General features: G+C 40.9%; 2 protein-coding genes across 3 annotated transcripts in view; one reads left to right on the plus strand and one right to left on the minus strand.

Annotated features, from left to right (window-relative positions):
- Window positions 1-1,749: 1,749 nt before the first annotated feature.
- adck2 (aarF domain containing kinase 2) lies at window positions 1,750-6,892 on the plus strand. Of its 2 annotated transcripts, XM_019361770.2 has the most exons (9): window positions 1,750-1,957; window positions 2,053-3,063; window positions 3,232-3,378; window positions 3,517-3,645; window positions 3,726-3,821; window positions 3,928-4,206; window positions 4,491-4,622; window positions 5,328-5,381; window positions 5,487-6,892. In XM_019361770.2, the coding sequence occupies exons 2-9, from the start codon at window positions 2,197-2,199 to the stop codon at window positions 5,625-5,627; spliced, it is 1,845 nt and encodes a 614-aa protein (XP_019217315.1). In that variant the 5' UTR covers window positions 1,750-1,957; window positions 2,053-2,196; the 3' UTR covers window positions 5,628-6,892. The 2 variants fall into 2 exon arrangements, with proteins under 2 accessions (XP_019217315.1, XP_025765101.1); XM_025909316.1 differs by having other exon boundaries at window positions 1,750-3,063.
- Window positions 6,893-7,160: 268 nt separating this feature from the next.
- The window catches only part of srpk2 (SRSF protein kinase 2), a 71,786-nt gene continuing 56,458 nt past the window's right edge, over window positions 7,161-22,488 (minus strand). Inside the window, 7 exon segments of the mRNA XM_025908457.1 lie at window positions 7,161-9,475; window positions 13,218-13,310; window positions 15,008-15,077; window positions 15,179-15,286; window positions 16,119-16,219; window positions 18,670-19,590; window positions 20,845-21,163. Of these exon segments, the coding sequence (XP_025764242.1) occupies window positions 9,291-9,475; window positions 13,218-13,310; window positions 15,008-15,077; window positions 15,179-15,286; window positions 16,119-16,219; window positions 18,670-19,590; window positions 20,845-21,163 (1,797 nt within the window). The 3' untranslated portion in view covers window positions 7,161-9,290.

Below are 22,488 nucleotides of genomic sequence, written 5' to 3' on the forward strand. Positions count from 1 at the left end.
AATACCATGATAGATAGATGGCCAAGTAAGAGTCAGGAAAGTAGTAATTATATGTTGGCTTTATAAATGAAAGAGACTTAATTGATATCTGGAGATTTAAAAATCCCACAATTAAGGAATTTTCATGGAAAAATAGATCAGTTTCGTATTGATTATTGGTTCATTTCTGATCCTTTATCTGAATATGTTGCCAACACCTTTGACAGATCATAAAACTATTTTTTTGGGAGATATGTTTGTATGCTAGTAATCCGTCTAAACGAGTGAATTCATATTGGAAATTAAGTAATTCCCTTCTACTGAATGATTCTTTGGTAAAGGAAATTAAAACAAAAATAGATGAGTATTGGAATAAGGCATGTGTTGAAAATGCTTTTAGTAAAAAGTAGGAGTTCATGAAATTTGAATTGAGGTCTCTTTTAATGAAAAGATGAGCTGAAATAGTTAAAAAGAGAAGTCAGAAATAATTTCTGAAATTATTGCTTTGTCAAGATCACCTGATAATTTATCTGAACATAGTGGGAACAGACTTACAATTCTACAATTAAAATGAGATAATATATATATATTTACAAGGCAAAAGGTACCTTTGTGTGGTCAAGAAGGAAATGGCTTGAAGAGGGAGAACAAAACTTTTTTCAAATTAGAAAAACATCTTGGCAGCATGACTAAACTTTGTTCAGATGGGGTCATCACACAAGACCCTCAAGTGATTTCCAAGACTTGTGAACTTTTTAATAAAAATGTATATAAATCTAAATTTTCTACAGAAGCCATGGAGAAAATCTATAATTCCTTAGGCAATATTAAAACAATTAGTGACAATAATAAAACTATGTGTGATGCCCCCATCACAACACTATTGAAGAGGCTATTAATAAAATGAAACTTAATAAGAGTCCAGGAAATGACGGGTTGACTTCTGAATTTTACAAATTATTTTTAAAGGACTTATCACGCTTTTTACATAAAGTATAGTATATTTAAAGCATTCCTAATGAAAAGCTCCCTCGTTCCTTGACTCAGGGACTAATTACTTTGATTCCTAAACCTCATAAAGACGTCCTTTTGATAAAAAAATTGGAAACCTATTTCACTGCTGAATAATGATTCTAAAATACTTGCTATGTGTTTGGCTAAAAAAACTAAAATGTGCACTTAATGATATTATTGATGAAACACAGTCTGACTGGTTTAGGACTGGCAGACAAATAACAAACAACACAAGACTGGTAATTGACATTTTGGATCATTCAGATTTAATCACGGATAATAGTTTCATTCTTTTTGTGGATTTTTATAAAGCGTTCGACTCCATTGAACAGGAATTCATGTTCAGAGCACTTGATAGTTTTGGTTTTGGAAATATGTTTAAAAAATCCATTCAAACTTTATTTGATCGATTTATTTGATTGATTTCTACAGTCAATGCTCTCACCCCATACCCACCCCTGTTGCCTTTCATGTGTTTCTTTGGTGAGGTAAATATTTCAATATAATAAGAAGCGCCTACAACAGAGTACGCACGCGCAATAGGGAGGTTAATTTGATCCATTGTTTCTGCAAGTTAAGTTGAAAAAATTATAATTTCTTGAATACAGAAGCGTGACACGAGACAGACCCACACTGTGTGGGACAAGAAGTGCAGACACGAAAAACTAAACGTGTTTTTTTGTGTTTTGAAACGCAACAGCTGAAAGTTTTTTTCGTGATTGTCACTGCACCTTTAAGATAAAACCACGTGACCTTGTTGCTATAGCGTCATATCCGGACGTAGACTGTCAGTGCAATGTTTCCATGGATGTTGTGTTATCAATGGAAACGAGGAAATACATATTCAATTAGCTGGCACAGCAACGCCAGCTGAAGCATTAAATGTCTGGTTTGTCCACATAAGTACAAAGAGTCATCGAGTTTCTTCTCGTCTGTCAAGAAACTGCAATAACTACCGAGTACCGTAAGTTCAAATACTGCTACCAAATTGTAGAAAAATAGCTAAATATGCTTGTAGCCTATTGTAGCGCTAATCTAGTTTGCGTCTTTACTTTAAAGTGTAATCCTCTGGGTAAAACCTGCGATGTTTACCAAGAGAGCAAAGATCATATCTTACAGATGATTCCTAAAAGGTGTTTCGCAATACAAAACTAGCACATGTGGATCCGTTCAGCTGCTGGACTGAGCTAGCAGCTGTGTGACATGATGATCACGATAGCCTTTGGAGCAAGAGGAGCCCTCCTCAGCTTGAGGTGCACTTTGCAGAGAGCAGGCTCCTTTGCAAGACTTGGACTGATTCAGAAAACAAGATGCGGTTTTGTTAGAAGGGGGCAGATTTTAACTCGCATACCCAAGATTACACTGCTATGTTGGGGTGCAGTCAACGGTTCTTTAAGTGCAGTCAGATGCCAGGAAGCTCTTGTTCAACCCCAGGCTTCGGAAAAAAAGTCTTTGGCTAAAATCCAAGTGCACAGATTTCTATTTTTTCTACGCCTCAGCTTCCGGGCGTTGGTTCTGCTCTTCAAATTTGTCCCCCTTCTTCTCCTTTACCCCTTGGCTCTGGTGTTTACCCGCTGGATGCCTCATTGGCTGGATGCGTTGCTGTGGGTGACTGAGACCTCTGGTCCTACTTTCATCAAGCTGGGGCAGTGGGCCAGTACCAGGCGAGACATCTTCTCTCGAGAGTTCTGCAACCGTTTCTCCAGGCTCCACGTCAAAGTACGCCCTCACTCCTGGGCTCATACCAAGCAGTGCCTCCGGAGGGCTTTTGGGGAGGGCTGGAGAAGGGTTTTGGTGTTTCGGAGTAAAGAGCCGGTGGGATCAGGATGCATTGCACAGGTATACCGAGGCTGGGCCAGGGTGGACCAAGTGGAGGACCCAGCTTTCCAATCAATAGTAGAGGAGCTGGAAAAAGAAGATTTGCTGGAAGCCTGGGAGATCCCTGGTTTAGGGGGCATGGCAAGATCTCTGAGGCAGCTCTGGAGGGGGAGCAGGGAGGAAGAGAGCAGTGAGGAGAAAAGTCTTCTAGATGGTCAGCAGGAGGAGCGCCTGATACCTGTGGCAATCAAGGTCAGTCTTGCAAGATTGTTTCCCCTCCTACAGATTTCACATCAGTCATGGAGTGTAAATAAAGCAGAACACACTATATGATTTTTTTTTTTTTTGTTTGTTTGTTTGTTTGTTTTTTCTCTTGCACGTTATGTTGGGTGTGTATAAATCGTATCCGGTTCGTTGTAGGTGGTCCATCCAGGAGTGAGGAGACAAGTGGAGATAGACCTGTTGCTCATGAAAGCAGGCAGTTGGCTTCTGCACTGCCTGCCTGGACTCAAATGGCTCAGTATGTGTGAGATAGTGGAGGAGTTTGAGAAGCTCATGACCAAACAGGTAATGTAAAAATATTCAGATTCCTACATTTAACCTGGCACAAGCTTTTTTTGACTTTGCACATGACTTTTAAATAGAGCTGTAGCATTCTGTGTACAAAGACAAGTCACACTTAGGTGCGATTTCCATGCGTTTCAGATTGATCTCCGTTTTGAAGCCAGAAACATAGAGCGTTTCCAGACGAATTTCCGTGATTTTGATTATGTGAAGTTCCCTACTCCTTTGCGACCATTTGTCACCAGAAGCATCTTAGTGGAAACCTTTGAAGTGAGTATAATGATCTGCAAGTAATTGAGGTCCTTAAATGATGACAGCATAGTTCAGTTAATATTCAGCCTCGTTTTCAGGAGAGTGAACCCATTTCAAACTACTTGAGCTCCGAGGTACCCAAGGAGGTGAAGCAGAGGATCGCTAAGATGGGAGTAGACACGCTGCTGAAAATGGTAAGATCCACAACCCGAGGCAATTAGTGTAAACGATAATTGTTTTATATACTTAAGGATGTGTGCAGAATGCTATCATGTGACAATGTAAACTTCTGCATTCCAGGTTTTTTTGGATAACTTCGTCCATGGGGATCTTCATCCAGGCAACATACTTGTCCAGTGTCAGGGTCCTCTCGCTGGATCGGGAGACGGTACTGGTATTTCAGGGGAGCACCATGGGAAAACCACGCTCACTGATTTGTTGGACACGGTGGTGGTCAGTGTCAGACCAGCGCCGTGTCCTATCCAGCTGGTCTTGCTGGATGCTGGCATCGTAGCCCAGCTCAGTGACCGCGACCTTGCCAACTTTAAGGCTGTCTTCACAGCTGTGGTGCTGCGCCAGGTAAGAATCGATGCAGGAAAATTTTATAGCTTCTTTAAGATGTACTTTATGCCATTTTATGTAAATCTACATCTGCAACAGCCTACAGCACTTGGACTAAGTGTTGTGGGGGTGTCTGAATGAAACTGTGAGGAACATCAATGTATAAGCTGAATGAGAAAATTCTTTAACTAATCTGCGATGACAATAAGTGTTTGAACAGTGACACAGCTTTGGTCATTTGTACACCACCACCCATGAAACAGTCACAGAATTTCTTCTGTGGCCCTTTTTTTTTGTCCCAGGGTGAGCGTGTGGCAGAGTTGATTCTGAATCATGCCCGAGCTAATGAGTGCAAGGATGCTGCGCTGTTTAAAAAGGAGATGGCTGAGCTGGTGGATCATGCCCTCAGCAGTAACACCCTCTCACTGGGAAAGGTATGAACCAACATTTGCATTGTGTTATGACCAGGATGATGATGGTGGTTAATGTGATACAGTAGAAGACATTAGACTATTATACTTTTATTTTTAAATTTAGCACTCCTTTCGTGATTCCAGCAACTTGATACATGTCTGTTGTGTATTTGTATTGTTTGCTTTTATAATTTTTGCTTGCTTTCCTCTTCACTACATCCTTCTGATAAATGAAAATGTGTAGATAAAATAAATTGGCCTCAATATAAACTCTAAAAACCTTCTAGTGAAGTAATAAATGGTAAATGGCCTGTATTTATATAGCGCTTTTATGGTCCCTAAGGACCCCAAAGCGCTTTACATATCCAGTCATTCACCCATTCACACACACATTCATACACTGGTGATGGCAAGCTACGTTGTAGCCACAGCCACCCTGGGGCGCACTGACAGAGGCGAATAAACTGTACGAGAGGCCTGATCATAAAAATCCCAAACCAAAGCTGTTGTGAATTAGGCCAATCCAAACTCAAATCAGTTATTGGTTTTTATTTTTGTGTGTGGAGTCAATGTCTTGATCGCATTTGTATGTGGAAGTTATGTAAGCTATGAGGAAAGCTAACACAAAACACACAGGTCACTATGGACAGGTTTCAGTAAATAATCAGTGACTTTTAATAGTGGTTACATAGTTCTTTGCTGTTTTGTTTTTTTCTTTGCTTGCAGGTCCAAGTAGCTGACTTGCTCTCCAGAGTCTTTGGCCTACTCATCAAACACAAGGTATAACATCACCAGGCTTTTATACTTTAAAAAAAAAATATTGATCTTAACAGAATTTCTTATTTATCTGTTAAATATGTATTTCGCTTGTCACTGTGTTTCCAGGTCAAGCTGGAGAGCAACTTTTCCTCGATTGTTTTCGCTATCATGGTGCTGGAAGGCCTGGGAAGGTCTCTCGATCCCAACTTGGACATTCTGGATTTAGCCAAACCCCTGCTGTTGAAGAACTGTGCCTCACTGCTGTGACGCACACACAAAGGAGGCAGCTGTATAATAAATGTACACACAAGCATATTATGCCTTTAGTGGATCTACAGTTCATGTGTACATCCTAATAATACCATGATGTTTGTCTTTAGGCTTACAATGCAAGATATTCCTGTGTGGCATACACGTCTCCTCCACATTTCCATAGTGGTGATACCACAGTATACCTCATTACATGTTCATATTTGTGGGTATTCCCACTTTTATCACTCTTATTAGGAAATGTGTTATCTGTTTGGCTAAAATATCCATTACACCCCTTGTAGTTTATTGCAGGCTGTTGGCTCAGTCGGAGGGGGGAAGGAAGTGGCACCAGAGGGCATTTGTTGAGATTTACGATCTAAAACAAAATACTACTAGAATCACATGTTGATATTTTAAAGGACATTTTAGTGTTTGATGACTAATATTGATCTCAGGATGTCTATTATCACTCCATCCTTTATTGCATCTTAAAAATGTAATTAAGTGGACCATGTTTGCTTCAGTGTGAATCACAATGTACTGTATCACATTCTTATACACTAGGTTGACAATGTGTTGACTAATTGTAACAAACACACAGAACCGACCTGGGTATTGTAGCATACACTATATTGCAGAAAGTATTGACTCATCTGCCTTCACGTGCATATTGAACTTTCATATTGTTTAATATGTCGGCCCACCCTTTGCCGCTATAACAGCTTAAAGTCTTCTCGGAAGGCTTTCCATAAGGTTTAGCAGTGTGTTTATGGCAATTTTTGACCATTTCCAGAAGCACATTTGTGAGGTCAGACACTGATGTGGGACAAGAAGACCTGGCTCACAGTCTCCACTCTAATTCATCCCAAAGGTGTTCTGTTGGGTTGAGGTCAGGACTCTGTGCAGGCCAGTCAAGTTCTTGCAGTCATGTTGGAACAAGAACAAGAAGCTCTCTATGCACTGTTCTTGAGCTAATCTGAAGGCCACATGAAGATTGTGTAGGTCTGTAGCGACTGAGTGTGCAGAAAGTTGGTGACCTCTGCACACTATGTACCTCAGCATCCCATGATCCAATTACACATATAATACCACGAACAGCTTGCTGTGAAATAGTTAGGAGTGAGGAAATTATTTTATACACCTGTGACAGTAGAAGAGCTTCTAACACCTGACTAATGATTTGGATGGGTGAGTGAATCCTTTTGGCAATATAGTGTATTTTTGAAATTATTGGATTGAATGTGAGTTATTCATGTCAATAAAAAGAGAACCCGTGGTAACTTTGTTTTCTATTCATTTGATGCCTTTAGTTTGTGATCACAAGTTCACTGGACATTTTGGGGTCGACTGCTGCCAAGTGCAACTTCAAAGCAGAAAATTCACTGCATCAGGGGCACGGGATCCATTAATTTACAATTTTATTAAATCTGTCAATGAAAAACAGACAAGACGCGATTCTGTCAATGTCATCAGGAAGAACAGTCAGCATGGCTGAGAGTGAGTTCAGGAGGTTTTGGTGAAAAAGAAACCAAATAAAATAATAAAAAGAACCTCATCACAAAATCCTTTATTGCAAAACTGTTGAATTTTTTTTTCCCATCACCATCAAGGGCCTGGACAAAGCAGCACTATTCAAGTAGGGAGGGAGGGGAGAGGTGCAAAGTGTAAAAAAAACCCAAAACAAAACCTCTTAATAATAATCATCATCATCATTAATAATTGCAATGAAAGAAGAAATAAAAACATCTCTAACAGACAAACACAATCACCTCAGTATAAGACGAGATTCTGTTCACGGTCACGACAACCAGAGAAAAGTTTTCTTTTTTTCCGTTTTTTTTTTTTAAATGAATTAAATAGTTTTTAAAAATATCTCACCATTTACTTATACTCATCTTTTGTTTTTATTTATTGCGAAAAAATAGGCAACTGGACTAATTGTGATGATGCGAGTTTGTGGTTGTCTGTGTGTTTGACAGAGCATTACAGATTAAGTAGAGAGATACAGTGGAACGTCTTGGAGTGTTGGCACTGAGAGCAGCAGCAGTGTGTGGCAATGCAGTACTCTCATCCAGCCACCAGGTGGCGCAGTTCAGTCTGAACATTCCTGCAGGGTTGAGCTGTGGCAGCCCACCCAAAAAAAACAACAACAAAAAAAAACACTATATCAGAGGAAGTCAAGTTCTGCCAACAACCTCTGTATTTTCTGTCTTTTTCTTCTTCTTTTTTTGGAATGATGCTTGCGTGTTGAAATGTCGTCCACGGTCGCTTATCTGTGTTGCCAAATCTCAGTTCTATATACAAAGGTTTCAAATCCCTGAAGGACATCTACAAAGACAAGTGCAACCTCCGTGTGACCATCCCATTTCTGGAGAAGCTCAGGGAAAAAAGGGTTTCTTTATAAGGGCAAAAAAGGGGGGAATAGTACCAATAAGTTCTGGTAAACGTGCCACAGTAGGAATTAACAGAAGTGTTCTCGGGAATAAAAGTCAAGGAATGGTGGATCAAGATTTAGGAATGTCAAAAGCTGGTGGAGAAGGAGACTGTAAAGTAGCCGCCTTCATTTTGGGGGTGGGGGGATGGGGGCACCAAAATATCCTAACCTAATGTAAATCTTTCTAACAGAATGTCCAAGAGGTGTGATGAAACAGGAAACAAAGCATCCATCATTTGTTTGTCATATCCCTTCATGCTGCTCCTTCAGTCATCTCCATGCATTGTTAAAAAGAGTCTCTAAAGACCAAGCAGTCCTCCTCTTTGTTAAACTGATTGTATTTTTGCACAGCCCGCACTGTTTCTGTCCTCCTCTGTCAGTGTGCTGCCCCCTGGAGGACTGGCTGCCCTCCAGCTTTCTGCAGCAGCCCCCGGGCAGGATCATGACGCTCATTTAGGAAGGGGAGAGAGGCAATGTGGGGAAACAAACAGGTCAGATGGGTGTTTTGGGATTCTTGGAAGAAATTAGGGTGTAAACTCGGAGTCTGATATGGGAACTTCTTCCATGGTTAGGAAAGGAAGTTAGATTGGGGAAAAAAGACAAGGGTCTGTGTAGGCAGATCTTAAGCGCAGGCACGTACGCTCATTTTCACACATGCTCAATAAGACACACACACACGCGCGCGCACACACACACACTCATCTGAGTTTGAGGCCCTGGCTGTGTAAAGGTCATGGCAGATGGAGCTGTGGGCCATCAGCAATGCATCAAGGCTACTTGTTGACTTTTCTTTCAAAATACTGAGAAGATCAGCAGCTGTCCATCGCCCGAGACAGATTTTTAAAAAATTATAATTAGGAAGAGACAGACAGATGTAAGAGACTGACCGGCATCCTGACGGCAGAAAAAGAGAAGAAAGCACATTTCTTTCAGGCAGAGCCCAACTTCTCCCTTTTCCAAAGTGGGCAGCATTCATCCTCCAACAGTCTGATTGTTTTTGTCATTTTATCTCCACAAGTTCGTCTTTACATTCCTTTTGGGAAAAGAAATGTGGGAGTTAAGCATTGTCAGGTAAGCATGAAATGGATATGTGGGATAATGCATTAAGGAGGTCCTTCTCATCTGTTGCCAGCTTCTTTCCACATCGGGGTTCCAAAGGCTGCCACCAGGGTGGGGGTGGTGTTTGGGCTAACTGTTGGGTGGGCAGGGGGGAAGAGGAGGAGGGCGTTGCTCAGTGTTTGTGGCTAGGAGTTGAGCCACGGGTGATTGAGGCATTCGCCGGCCGAGGCCCTCTTCTCAGGCACCATCTCCAGCATGGGCAGAAGGAAGTGAGTGAACTGACCAGCGTCTTCGTGCGACCAGCCGTACTTCTCCACCAGCACGTCAAACAGGGACCACGGCTTCAGCTTGGTGATGTGCCGCAGTTCACCTGCAGAAGGCCACACACAGCAGAGTCACTGGCATGGTAGGTTGAACTGCAATGTTTGAAAAATGTTGGTCCCAACAAATAAAAAAAGGATTTCTTGAGTAAAGGAAAAAGACTGGTGGTATATAATGTTGACTTGTTTTCCACAAATGCCAGAAAAAACATAAAAATAAGCAAGATCTGGAATCTGTAGCCAAATCCTGCTTATTTTCACCATCGTTTTGTTTTAGTACTCAGCAGAGCACAAACTGTGTGTTAATCTGCTAAAACTAACAGATGTGACTGTGGCATAGTTGTTTTTGGCTTTTTTCTGGGATTTGCTGATCACGAGGAAAAATACAAAACACCACCAACCGTATCCTTTAACTCTAGAAGCACCCAGCCATGCAGATATTACAGCTTTAGCTTTGGCCTCTGAGATTTCTGCCTTCTGTCCAGAACAGTGGAGTTAGAAAAAAACAATGGTGCCCACATCAGTGAAATCCTGATAATTCAGCAGCAACATCTCTTTACAAAAACAGTTTAATTTCTGTTCAGAATTATTTAAAGAAAATGCAGCAGAAAAAGTCGAGAGCATCGCAAAGTTCTTGCTCATAAGGAATCATGAAAGAGCTTACTGTCGTTGTGAAATTCCTCTATACAAATAAAACTGCTGTACACCATGTTTAATTAAACTTGACCCATTAGTAGGAAAAAAGGCAGCTGGAAATAACTTCATTAGTTAAAGTGAAAAGCAAGCTTTGCGGTTTTTATTTTAAACCTGACACTATCTGTGTAGTTATTTATGAGTGCTTACTAAGAAACTATTGCAATGCAATTTAAAAATAACATTTTTTTTGTCATTTTTTGTGGATTACTTGTTTACACTCTAACTCTGCTCCAATCAGCTGCTTGTTTACGTGTAAGGCTAACAGAAAAGTTGCAGGAGTGCCCTCTGGTGGACAAATTATGCAATATTAGCACTCCTAACATGCCTGAAGGGTGTTTCTTTCATCTCTTCTCTACTTTTTAAATGTTCTTATATTGAACATTATAAATGTTGTTACCAAGATGTCATCAAATAGCCAGTATTGGCCAATATATTGGTCCCTGTCGATATATTGTGATCTACAAATATCCACTTGCTGTAGGGATTACTGCACTGCTGAATAGAAATGACTAGTTATGCATAATTTTCTTTATGCCTTGAAAAGCATTCAATTTGATATTTAAAATGGTGCAGGAACCTGCACACATAAAACGCACAATTTTTCAATTATTAAAAAGAAGCTTGTCGTGCATTGTCATGATTCAAGGATCATTAACAGGAAACTTAAATCACTGCCGTGTCATTAGGCAACCTGTCATTGTACAAACAGGTGTATCACCTCAGAACAAGACTTGATCAGTCTTCAGACTTTTACCAGAGCCCTGAACTTTTCCAGACATCACCCAGCGGCTGATGCTGTCAGATCAGACATTAAATGGTCTTTAACCTGTTAGCACCCTAGTACAAAGAGTGCGTGTGCAGTCTGACTGAAGCCATATGAAAAAAACGCGGGTACATGCGATAAAAGCAGCTGTGAACAATGTTCCCGCCTACATTATTAAGAGTTCATGTGTAAAAAGGCTTTAACATCATTACTGTGCATGCTCCAGGTATCAATACAGCAAACTTTAATCTAACAGTTGAAGATGTTGCTGCTGAATTTTTTTTTTTTAAATGTAAACCATCCCCATGTATAAATACTGCTGAAGGCAAATCTATATTTTTTTCCTTTATGGGTATTTTGGTGTACCAGTCATATAATCAGATGCCACATTAGGCCGTGATTATGCAGGCTTCAGCCAAACAGTAGCTGATTTCACTAATTACTCTCTCTGTGTTTGAAGGTTTGCTAATCAGTGAGGTGCTGTACCGATGGAGTGAAAACCTGCAGAGTCTTGGCAGAAAAATACACAATAACAGAGGGTACAAGAGGGACAGAAATAGCTAAAGACCTGGTGAGGTAACAGAAACAGAAGAGAAAAGAAAAGGACGGTGTCTATTATTCAGAAGAGGAGGAAAACACAAGTCTGACAGGGAAGCAAGCAAGTGTGAGCGAATGATTAATGATCGGAGCGATCGAGACCGAAGGTCCGGTTCAAACCACGGCTGCCATGGTAACCTCTTTTTCCTCTGCAAGATGGGAGAATGGAAACTGTTAAGAATTCTCCAGCTTTGTGCAAAACATTCATTAGGAAATGTGGTTTTTGACAGCAGGATAAACCCTTACAACTGTTATCCTTTCCTATGCAGAGATTGGGCGCGCATTATTACGAAACTTGAGTATAGTTTTTCCAGGTGTTTTTGTCTCCAATCAGTATATCGGTGCACATGAAGTAAACAAGGCCGTCTGACTGCAACATGCAGTCGAGAGCTTCCTGGCAGACGTGAGAGAGACGGTGCGAGGAAGTCAGACCCGATTAACAGAGCACCCGGAGATAAAAGAGAGAACATTGAGACATCAAGTGCAGGCTCAGACCTCAGATAGAGACAGGATCAAAGGAGAAATATTCAGGTCTCATGACACATTAAGAAGAATATATGAGCAGAAAGAAAAACGAGATGGAGCGAAACTAAAAAGAGAATGAGTGAGAAAGTGCAAGGGTTATCAGCTGTATCAATCACAGGTCCATGAACTTACCGTGTTCACAGGTGAGTAGGGTCAGAGAGGTGCATGACATACTAGAGAGAACCCTTATGCACTATCATTGCTACTAGTTTAACTGGCTTTACCTGGTCATAAACCTGTAAGCTATTAATCCTAACTTTGATATATAGGAGGCACTGATTAAACACATCTAACTCTTTCTTTTGGATTTTACAGCATAGGATATAAAGGATATAAAATTTATTTGCTGGTAAGGATATATAATAAAAATATGTCACTGTGTTGTCTGTTCCATGGGGGAAAAAAACTGAAAGAAAGGCAGATGTAAAATATAAAAGTGTGACATAGATTTTAAATTGGAGGTAATTATAGCAAGCTTACATTTATCAGTCTGGTTAATAATAATTTATAATTTACAGATATTTAGTTAATGTAAATATTCAACAACCGTTCCGCTAGACAATGATCACCTTCTGTATGAATTCTACTGACTAGCAGAGATCACAAGTGATTCTTAACAGATATTTTTCCTATAAAATGCACATGTGGAGTTTTCTAGAAGTGCTTTTAAAATCCTTTTTATTTTTGTTATTATGTTATGGCAATTTAATAGAATCTGGCAGTGTTTAAAATGTATTTATTGCACACATTTGTTTATTTTATCACTTCATTTTGAAGTTTTATTGTCAATTCATTTCAGTTTGCTTGTTTCAAGGGTTCGGGTTTGCTCGTTTCAGTTTGAAATTAATAGTTTTATTTATTTGGAGTATTTGCTGGCTCAGGATTTATGAAGTTGAGAACACAGACCACAACATTTAATGCCATACAGATGTGTCAGTCTTAGTAAACAGACGAATCAATGCCTCCTGATGTTTGCTGGGTTGACAAATTTGACCACACTGACAGAGACTAAAGGTAAGGTCATTTCCTGTTTAACTCTGTTTTAGTTTAGTTATTTAAAAAAAAAGATAATCATTTTAGTTTTCTTTTAGTTGTTACTTTTTTCACATCTGTTGGTTTAGCTAACTATAACAGCCCTGCTTCTGACACACTACCGCTGTCCCTTTGGCTCACACTACCCTTAACCAGTCATCAACCACGGAGTCGTTTACCTTTCTTGGTGAAAAACTCTCGGCTGTACTTCCCAGCAGCGACCACTTTGCGTGGGACCTTCCCAAGGAGCTCCATGATCAGAGCGATGTGGTCTGCCCACCACCACATACGTCACAGAGGGAACAAGCACGGTTCAGCATTACGGCATGCACACACATCAACACGCACATACACTGGCTGAATGGTACCGACACACACTGATGCCTTGGGGTACACCGCAGACACGCTTAGAGACCGACCGCTAATGCAGTGAGAAGCTTGTTCTCGATGTTTTAATCATACTTTCAAATCTGATTTTAAAATGGTCTGCCAGTGCATATTTTCGGTCCCTCTCAGACATCCGTGTGTCCCAGTCCCACCAGCTCTCTGGCCAGCGCTACCTCTTCTGTTGAAGAACTCCCGGGAATATTTTCCGGAGAGCGCAAAGTGCCTCGGAATACAGCCCAGCAGCTCTATGATGTGGGCTATGTGGTCTATGGAGGAGAGAGGCAGGTCGGAGGAGGGAGAAGGGAGAGAGAAAAAGAAAAAGAAGAGGAAGGGGGCAGGAAATGTTGACAAAGAAATAGAAAGAGAAAAAGAGTAAAGCCAAAGACGGTAGAATTAATTGAAAGAGGGGTGAAACACAGTGTAAGAACATTGTAAATACAAAAAAGGGACGATTAAAGGTACAAAAAATTGAAAAAAAGGAAGTGTGAGGTATAAAAAGACAAAGGGGGGGGGGCGGGCATAAGGAAGGGATAAAGAGAGGGAGGAAAAAGGAAAAAAAAGAGTCAGACAGTAAAGGAAACAGCGTGTGTTAGTGAGCTGTGCCTCCACAGGTGAGGAAATGAAATGAATAAAGTGACATGTATTTAGATTCAGATCTGAACGAACTGGATTTTCAATCTGGCCTCAGTAGCGGGAGATCAAAGGTGACCCTCTGTAAATCAGCATGCCAGAATAAAACTGACACTGGCTTATTGCCTGTGCAGAACAGGAAGCAGGGAGCTAACTGTGTGTCGCATGCAATGAGGGGAAAAAGAAAACCCCCCAAAACACGGCACAATGAGCCGAGACAGATCAAAGACCAGATGAGAGGAAGTGATAAAGAGAAATGTGGGGATGAAGGTGCACAGTTTGGTAATGTGACATGTTTTCGCGAGACATAAAATTTAGAAGAATAAGTATGGTTAATGACTGGAGTCCACATGCAAGGGATGGAGAAAGACCAGAAAACAGATACACCTAATCTCACAGGACACTTGGCTAATGTCGGGCTGAGGTTTGAAGTGTGGGCTTTGTGTGGATGTGTGGAGGCACAGCAGCAGATTCAAGGGACAGAATTTAAAGTGGATAGAAGGATGTGGGGAGAGGGGTTGACTAAACTTTAAACTAAACTGATTTGGGCTATTTTTTTGGCTAACAATACAAACTACCTTTTTTAAATTAAAGCTTTTCTCCATTATCTGATAAGACACAAAAGCCCCAACATTATATGCATAGTGATAAACAAAAGTATATTTTTGTTCAATTATTTATTCTGTTCGTCCTTTTATGATTTCAGTTTTATTTTAAGATCAGTTTTAAATTTCTATATAAAGTTGATCAAATAGTGGAGAAAAACTGTGAAGCTAATTATTTCCACAGTAATATCAAACAGTTTAAACACTTTGCATCGAACATCTTCAACACTAAACATCCAGTTTAAAGTTTTAAGATTAAAAATATTCAGCATTAATTCTCCAGTGGAAGCTGCTGCTCCTATATTTGGAAATAAAACAGTTTGTGCCATAAAGATTTAAATACTCACCCTCATCGCGGGAGTAGTCTTCTCCAGAGTGAGGCTCAAACAGATAATCTCCAGTGGCCAGCTCAAATGCCTACAGGAGGACAAACTGAGTACTCCTCTCTACGACTGATTGCAAACTACTACAGCTGCATATTTGTATGTAATAATGTTATGCATGTGTGTTCTCCTCACCATGCAGGCGGTGCTCCAGATGTCAGCAGGAGTGCTGTAACCGGCTCCTATGAGGACTTCGATGGAGCGGTACTGCCTCGTCTGGATGTCCTCTGTAAAGTGCTTATGCTGTCCGCGAAATAAGAGGAGAGGAAGGATATTTGTTACTAAAAAAATTTAATTAGGATTTATCAATAAAACATATTCCCCTTCTTACATCTTGATATGTTTTCCTCTGATCAGGGTCCACTTGTGTTTCATCTTTGGAAACCAAACCCTGTTAAATTCTCGCGTGCAGTCCCGCCTTGCCGGGTGCAGCTGGCTCAGTGTGTGTTACAGGCTGGATCTAGACATGTGTGGGGTGCTTTTATTTACACTTTCATCTGTTGTTTTGTGAGACTGTGTGTAATTGTTGTGCGCAGGATTTGGGATCAGATTAGCGCATCTGAACGATGGGTTCTAGCGGCGTTAGCTGCTGGAACGCGCCTCCTGCCAGTACATTCGTTTCAACAGCCGGTCTCTAATAATGGCTGCTGCACCAAAAAAAAAAAGCCTGCTGAAAGCAGAGCTGTAATTGGACCACCGAAGGAAACTCAGAGTTTGATGTTATGCTGCTTCTTGTTTTCCTATCTAAACCTCATTAAAATATCTGGACCTGTGCAACCTGTGGCGACTTGCCTGCCTACACAGGTTTCAAATATGAATTCTTACAGTAAATAACAATCATTTATACAGGATACACAGAATGCACCTCCAGAAACTCTCAGACCTCTCTGAGTATGAATGTGAGCTATTATGTCTTTAAAAATTACAGCATAATGCACCCGTGGTCACCTCTGGTTACAGCTGCTGTACATCTCATTATTCTTTTTGTTTTCAACAGAACATAAAAGGCTTCACCTTTCACTCAACTTAAAAATAGTCAAAATGAAATTATATCAAACTGCAGCTGCTTTCTTACCACCCAGCATGCATTTCCAAGATCAGCGATTTTGACTCGAATAGAGTCTGCGTTGCGCGGATCTAGAGGGTTGATCAGAAGATCTGCAGCTCTGGCTCTGACTGTCAGGGAACATAACGGGACAGCGTAGCATTAACACATACAGAAAGGGTTTATGCATTGTAATGTTCGAATAGGCGTGCATTTAAAACAAGGATCATTTCAGGTTTTTCTCTGGAAATCGTGCCAGTCATCAAGTTACATGAGCATCTACTGACAGTATCACAAAGCCATGTAAACAAGTAATGCGATGAGAAATTTGGCACCTTAATTCATTTACTGATACTAAAAAGAAGGCTGTAGATGGATGTTAGGTCAAAAAATAAAACAATAAATGTATTTGGACACTAAAATGTAATAATGAGAAATGATATAATACTACAAAGTAATAACATAATAAAAGGTAAAATTAAAACACAGCAGTGGTTATTCATGTTAGGGTGATCTATATAAGGACGTAAGATGCCAGTCTCAATTTTTAAGTAAAATTTATCATTAATGTTGAGAAGAAGTGCAGCAAAACAAAATCGTGTCAATACTATATGAAAGCAATCAGATTAATGCAGATGAAAATAACTGACACGTAGTTTCGGCTGTACATAGTGGCCTCATCATATATTCACTCTGTTTTTTTTAAATATTTCAGGATATTATTTTTACACACTGCTAGACGTCAAAGTTAAATATTAAAATATACTTTCAGAATGAATATTTTAAATGGATCAATAAATGATTGAAATTCCACTTTTTAATAAGATGTGTTTAATAAGATGTTTGAATGTTATATTATGTTTATTTTACATATAAAAATCATGCTGTGATATTTCAAATATGCTAAAAAAAAATTAAAAAGTTTATGACAAAACAAGATGGGACAACAATAAAACTTCAAAAGCAACTACAATAAGAGCTTATGATAACAGTTCATAATAATGAGTTTAAAGAGTTGTGTAGTTAGAACCACTGCACTGCACAAAGTTTACTCAGACTTGGACTTGTTTGAAGTTGGAGATAAATCCTGTAATTAAAGCAAAAGTTTAGAGCCAACTGGTGATATTGAATCACAACAAGGACTTCAGAAAATCACTTCAGTGAGATCTTAAATAATGTCTGAGTGTTTCTGGGGGGCTTTTTAGCTTTTATTATGATGGGACAGTTGAGAGTAGACAGGAAAGCTGGAGGAGAGAGCTGGAGGAAATGCCCAGAGCATAGCTGAACCCAGGCCTCTTCAATAGCAGAGGGATATAGGTTCCTTTCAGCTCTATGAGCTATACCACCTGTTATATGTTCCCTAACAATAAATAATGGTAGAAACTCTGAGGCACAAGAACTAAAACACATGTATTGATGGCTTGAAATGTTATAACCACTGTTGAGGTTAATAACGAGACTGTATAACAAGAAACATGGTGGTAGCAGGAGGAATTGTAAATGTTATATTGTATTAAAAAAAGAAATAAAAATGTATTCTTTCAGCTCAGACAAACATTGTTATTGTACCAGTCAGGATTTTTTTATTACCCAAAGCAGGAACACTAACTCAAACAAACAGTTTTGCACCAGGCTATGGGGGAAATGAATTTACTGCCAAAACAAATAGCATGAATAACCAGTAAAATTAGATTAAAAAAAAACATTAAATGGCTTTTTTATGGGTTTCAAACAGAGGCAGAAATGAATAAAATGAATTAGTGCTACTGTTGATGTGCTTTAGTAATTGTCTTATGTTGAAGTGCTGTGTTAATATGTACACCGATGTGGTGAATTGTCACAGTGCTTACACAGCAACGGGTAAAAACTGCAAATTAACTCATAGGCAGTTGTTTGATTTGATGGTTGTGTTGTAAGGAGATCGCTTGGCTGGTGTCTCTGTGCTGGAGCTATTGGGGAGTCTGATGAACTAAACCAATCCAGCTTAGTCGAGAGCAACTTTGTTGTTGTTGCCAGATGACACGGCCAGAGCTTGTGGAGTACCCCTGACCATCAGTGCTTTAAACAGAGATAAGGCACTAATCAGCAACAAAGTCCAGCTCATCTGGTCATAATTATCTCAAGAGCCACTTTAATGACGTTTAGTGAGTGTCTTTGTCAGGTCGCACACCTATCTAAGCATTTGGAGCAGTCTAAGAGCAAAGCTTCGTGGCAATTTCCCAGCGTCAGTGGTCTCTTTTTTGCGGGTGATGCGAGCTAATGACTCAGTGCTTCACGTGTCAGAGGTGTGCATGAGTCAATGGGTGAGAGAGATTGGAGTGGACAGTGCATTAGTGGGCGGTGGTCACAGTGTTTTAGCCCATCACTCCATCACAAAACAGTTACTGACATTTTTAATTTGATCACATCTGGCATATTAATTTTCATGTCATACCTGCACTGGATGGTTGCTACACCCACTATCATTAAAATCAGTACTATTTTTCAGCCATCGTCGCTTACATACTCAATATTAAAGTCTGAGTTTTGAAATTGCTAATTATGTGTGCAGTTCTGTGAAAAATCTGTAATCCGATCTTACCTTTCGGTGTGTCTCCTGTGCTCGAGGAGGACACAGTGCGACTGCGGTCTGCAGTGGGGCTGTTGGGTGAAGGTCCTGCTTCAATGTCTGCCGTACCAACACAAATGGTGTTTCCCGGCTCGGGATCCAGAGGCAAGTCGGGAAAGATGGGAATTGTACCTAGGTGCCGCTCACTGGAGCCATTGGTGAGTCCTGGCTCTCCAAGCTCGCCGTTATACATCTCATAACCAGAGCTCAGAGAGTTGTCCCTGTCTGTGTAGCTGAGCTCAGACTCCACCAGGGGGCAGAGAAGAGGCTCTGGGGTGGGGGAAGGAGGCGGAGGCGTGCCTGGGTTTGGTTTCAGTCCCTCAGAGCCTAACAAAACATGGCCGTTGGTTTTGACCGAATTGGTTTTATTGTTGTGGGATTTGATGGGGGAGGTGTTATCTGTGAGGAGGTCAGTAGTCGTGTCATCATCCTCATCTTCCTCCTCCTCTTCCTCCTCCTCTTCTTCGTCCTCCCCCTCCCCCTCTTGCTTCTTTGAAACCTCTTCTTCCACCACCACCACCACCTCCTGCTCTGTTTTGCTCTCACTCTTTGGCTCCTCTGTCTCTTTATCCTCCTCATCTTCTTCTTCTTCTTCTTCTTCTTCCTCCTCCTCCTCCTCCTCCTCCTCCTCCTCTTCTTCTTCTGCTACCTTCTCTTCTGTTTCCTCCTCCTCATTCTCATTCTCTGTCCCTTTTAATCCCTCTTCCTCCTCTGCCTCTTCTGGCTCAACCTCTGCTTGTGTTGGATCTCTGCTGCCTTCCTCTGAGGCGGGGGGAATAGGGGCATCTTTTTCAGCGACAGGCGTAGGTTCCTCTTCTTCTTCCTCCACCTCCTCATCAGGGTCATCATCTGTGATGTGGGCTGCCTCGCTCTGCTCCTGGGGAGGCGCTGCACCTAACATGGAGCAAAAAGGAAAACATTATAGACAGTTGGTGGGCGGGAGGAAGATGTACAGTAAGTGAAATCAGACAAGATGTAGGCAGAGAGAAAAGGAGCATGAAAAGGGAAGAAAGATCGGAGTGAAGGTAGCAAAGCGAGAATACAAGAATGAAAGAGGCAGAAGGTGCAGAGACAGAGGGTGGAGGAGGGAGACGGAGAAAGACGTTTTTCTTTCTTTCTTTCTTTCTTTTTTTTTCCCTCTCGTGAATCAGCCGAGGCTTCCATACACAGCAGGACTAGCGTGGGTTGAGTGATTGGAGCCAATCCACATCCTATTCATTCACAGACAGACTAAAACCAAAACCATACAAATACTCACACGTGACGCAGATCTGTCAAAGCCAAGATCTGCTATGGGAAAACTCACCTTCTAGCTATTCACAACCTGAATAGTTTTTTGTTTTTTTTAATTAATTGCTCACTTTTCCCCCAGTGTATTTGATTGGAAACAATAAATGCAACCGGAACGTTGCAGCTTGGCGATTACATCCCCAGGCTGCAGGAAACATTTTCTTTAGCTTAAATGGAGTCCAAATAAGAGATAACTAACAGATAAGGAACAGTTATCGGACGCGGAGAACAATATATGTTCGACTTTCTGCAGCTTGTCTTCAGGCTTCCGATTAACAGTGCTTTATTTTTTGCAACATTCAAGCCCGCCTGATAATCAGACTCATTTGCCAATTTGTCTCACTTAAATTGAGACAAAGTGGCAAATTAAGTTCATCTGAAATCTGAAATGCTGGCGATGATTCAGAGCGCCGAAAAACAGGCTGTGAGGAGGCAATGCAGCAGATTCCCTGCAAGTAGCAAACTAATTTACACAGCCTATAAATAGCCTACAGGATCACAGGAAACCACCAAACAAACATTAAGCAGACGTGACAGGGAATGTAAATGAGCCGAAGATGTCGCCAACTGGTATTTGAGTTTTTTCCTGGTGGACCATAGTCGTGGTAACCTTTTTGAAGGAGGAGTGGGATGTAAGAACACATATAACATGATAATAACAGGTGTATTTATGTACTTTGAAGAATTATTATGAGAAAAGTGCCTGTATGCATTTTTCTATTTCAAACAATTACAATTATAAATGATCAAAACACCTGAGTCATATCTGACACGCTGAAGCAGTACTAATTGATTCACAAAATGTCTGAATGTAGTAAAATTGCTTATCTTCACAGTCACCCTGCAGTCATGACTCACATGTATGATTAGTCAGCCTGATGGGCCTCTCTCCTCCTTCCTCCTCCTCCTCGTCCTCTCCGTCCTCCTCATCGTCGTCGTCATCGTCGCTGTCTCCCAGGGATGTGCTGTGGCCCGCAGGCGGTTGCGGCGGCTGCAGTGGTGAAGGCAGGTTGTGGTCGAGCGGCGCCTTCTCCCCTCCTTCTTTGGCCTTCTCTTCCCTCCTCTCTGCCTCCCTCTCCAGGGCTTCAATCTCCAGCATTCGCCTTTCCAGAAGCTCGGCTTGCCGCTTCTGTTTCTTTTTCAGCTTCTTCTTCTTGTTCTTGGAGATCTTTCCAACCTGAGGGGCGAAAAAAAAAAAACAGAAAAGAGGGAGAGAAAGTCAGTGAAAAGGGAAAACAAAGAAATAAAAAAGGTTTTGATACTTTTGAGTGTTGTGTTTTAATGTATATGTTATAGACGTTCACTAAACCGAGCATCAGAGCTGCCGTTTTGTGCTTTCCATTTCAATTTTTAATATCCTCTGAGCTTCAACTCTTTAAAGTTCCACTCAGCTTAAACAATAGTTTTACATCTTTCAGTTACATTTTTGCTGTTTAGTTATATATACTTATATTTCTGTTTTTATTTGTTCCAATGTTAGTTTAGCCTTAAATGATAATATTTAAATTATTTATCAGGGGCAGGACTGTGTGGCTGGTGAGTGTGTGTCACACATACCCTATATTGCCAAAAGCATTCACTCACCTTTCTAAATTATTGAATTCAGGTGTTTCAATCACTTCCTTGGTCACAGGTGTATATAATCAAACAGCTAGGCATGCAGACTGCTTTTACAAACATTTATGAAAGACTGGGTCGCTCTCAGGACCTCAGGCAGTTTCAGTGTGATGTCATGATAGGACACCACCTGTGTAACAAGTCCAGTCGTGAAATTTCCTCACTAATAAATATTCCACAGTTGGCTGTAAGTGTTATTATAGCAAAGTGGAAATGATTGGGAACACCAGCAACTCAGAATCAATTGCTATAGACCTCCAAACTTCATGTGGCCTTCAGATTAGCTCGAGAACAGAGCACAGAGAGCTTCATGTATAGGGGTTTCCATGCAATTCAAAGTGCCGAATGCAGTGGTGTAAAGCACGCTGCCACTGGACTCTAGAACAGTAGAGACGGGTTCTCTGCAGTGACGAATCACATTTCTCCATCTAGCGATCAGCAATCTGGGTTTGGTGGTTGCCAGGGGAACGGTACTTGTCTGACTGCATTGTTTGGTGGAGGGGGGATTATGGTGTGGGGTTGTTTTTCAGGAGCTGGGCGCAGCCCCTGAATTCCAGTGAAAGGAACTCTTAATGCTTCAGCATACCAAGACATTTTGAACAATTTCATGCTCCCAGCTTTGTGGGAACAGTTTGGGGATGGCCCCTTCCTGCTACCACATGGCCGCATGAATACACGGATGATGTGGAAGACCTTGATTGGCCTACACAGAATGCTGACCACAACCCAACAGAACACCTTTGGGATGAATTACAGCAGAAAAGATGATCCAGGCCTTCTTGTGCAACATCAGTGTCTGACCTGACCTGATGTGCTTCTGGAAGAATGGTCAAAAATTCCCATAATCTCACTCCAAAACATTGTGGAAAGCCTGCCCAGAAGAGT

This window comes from Oreochromis niloticus, linkage group LG7, assembly GCF_001858045.2.
Source record: "Oreochromis niloticus isolate F11D_XX linkage group LG7, O_niloticus_UMD_NMBU, whole genome shotgun sequence".
Lineage (NCBI taxonomy): Eukaryota > Metazoa > Chordata > Actinopteri > Cichliformes > Cichlidae > Oreochromis > Oreochromis niloticus.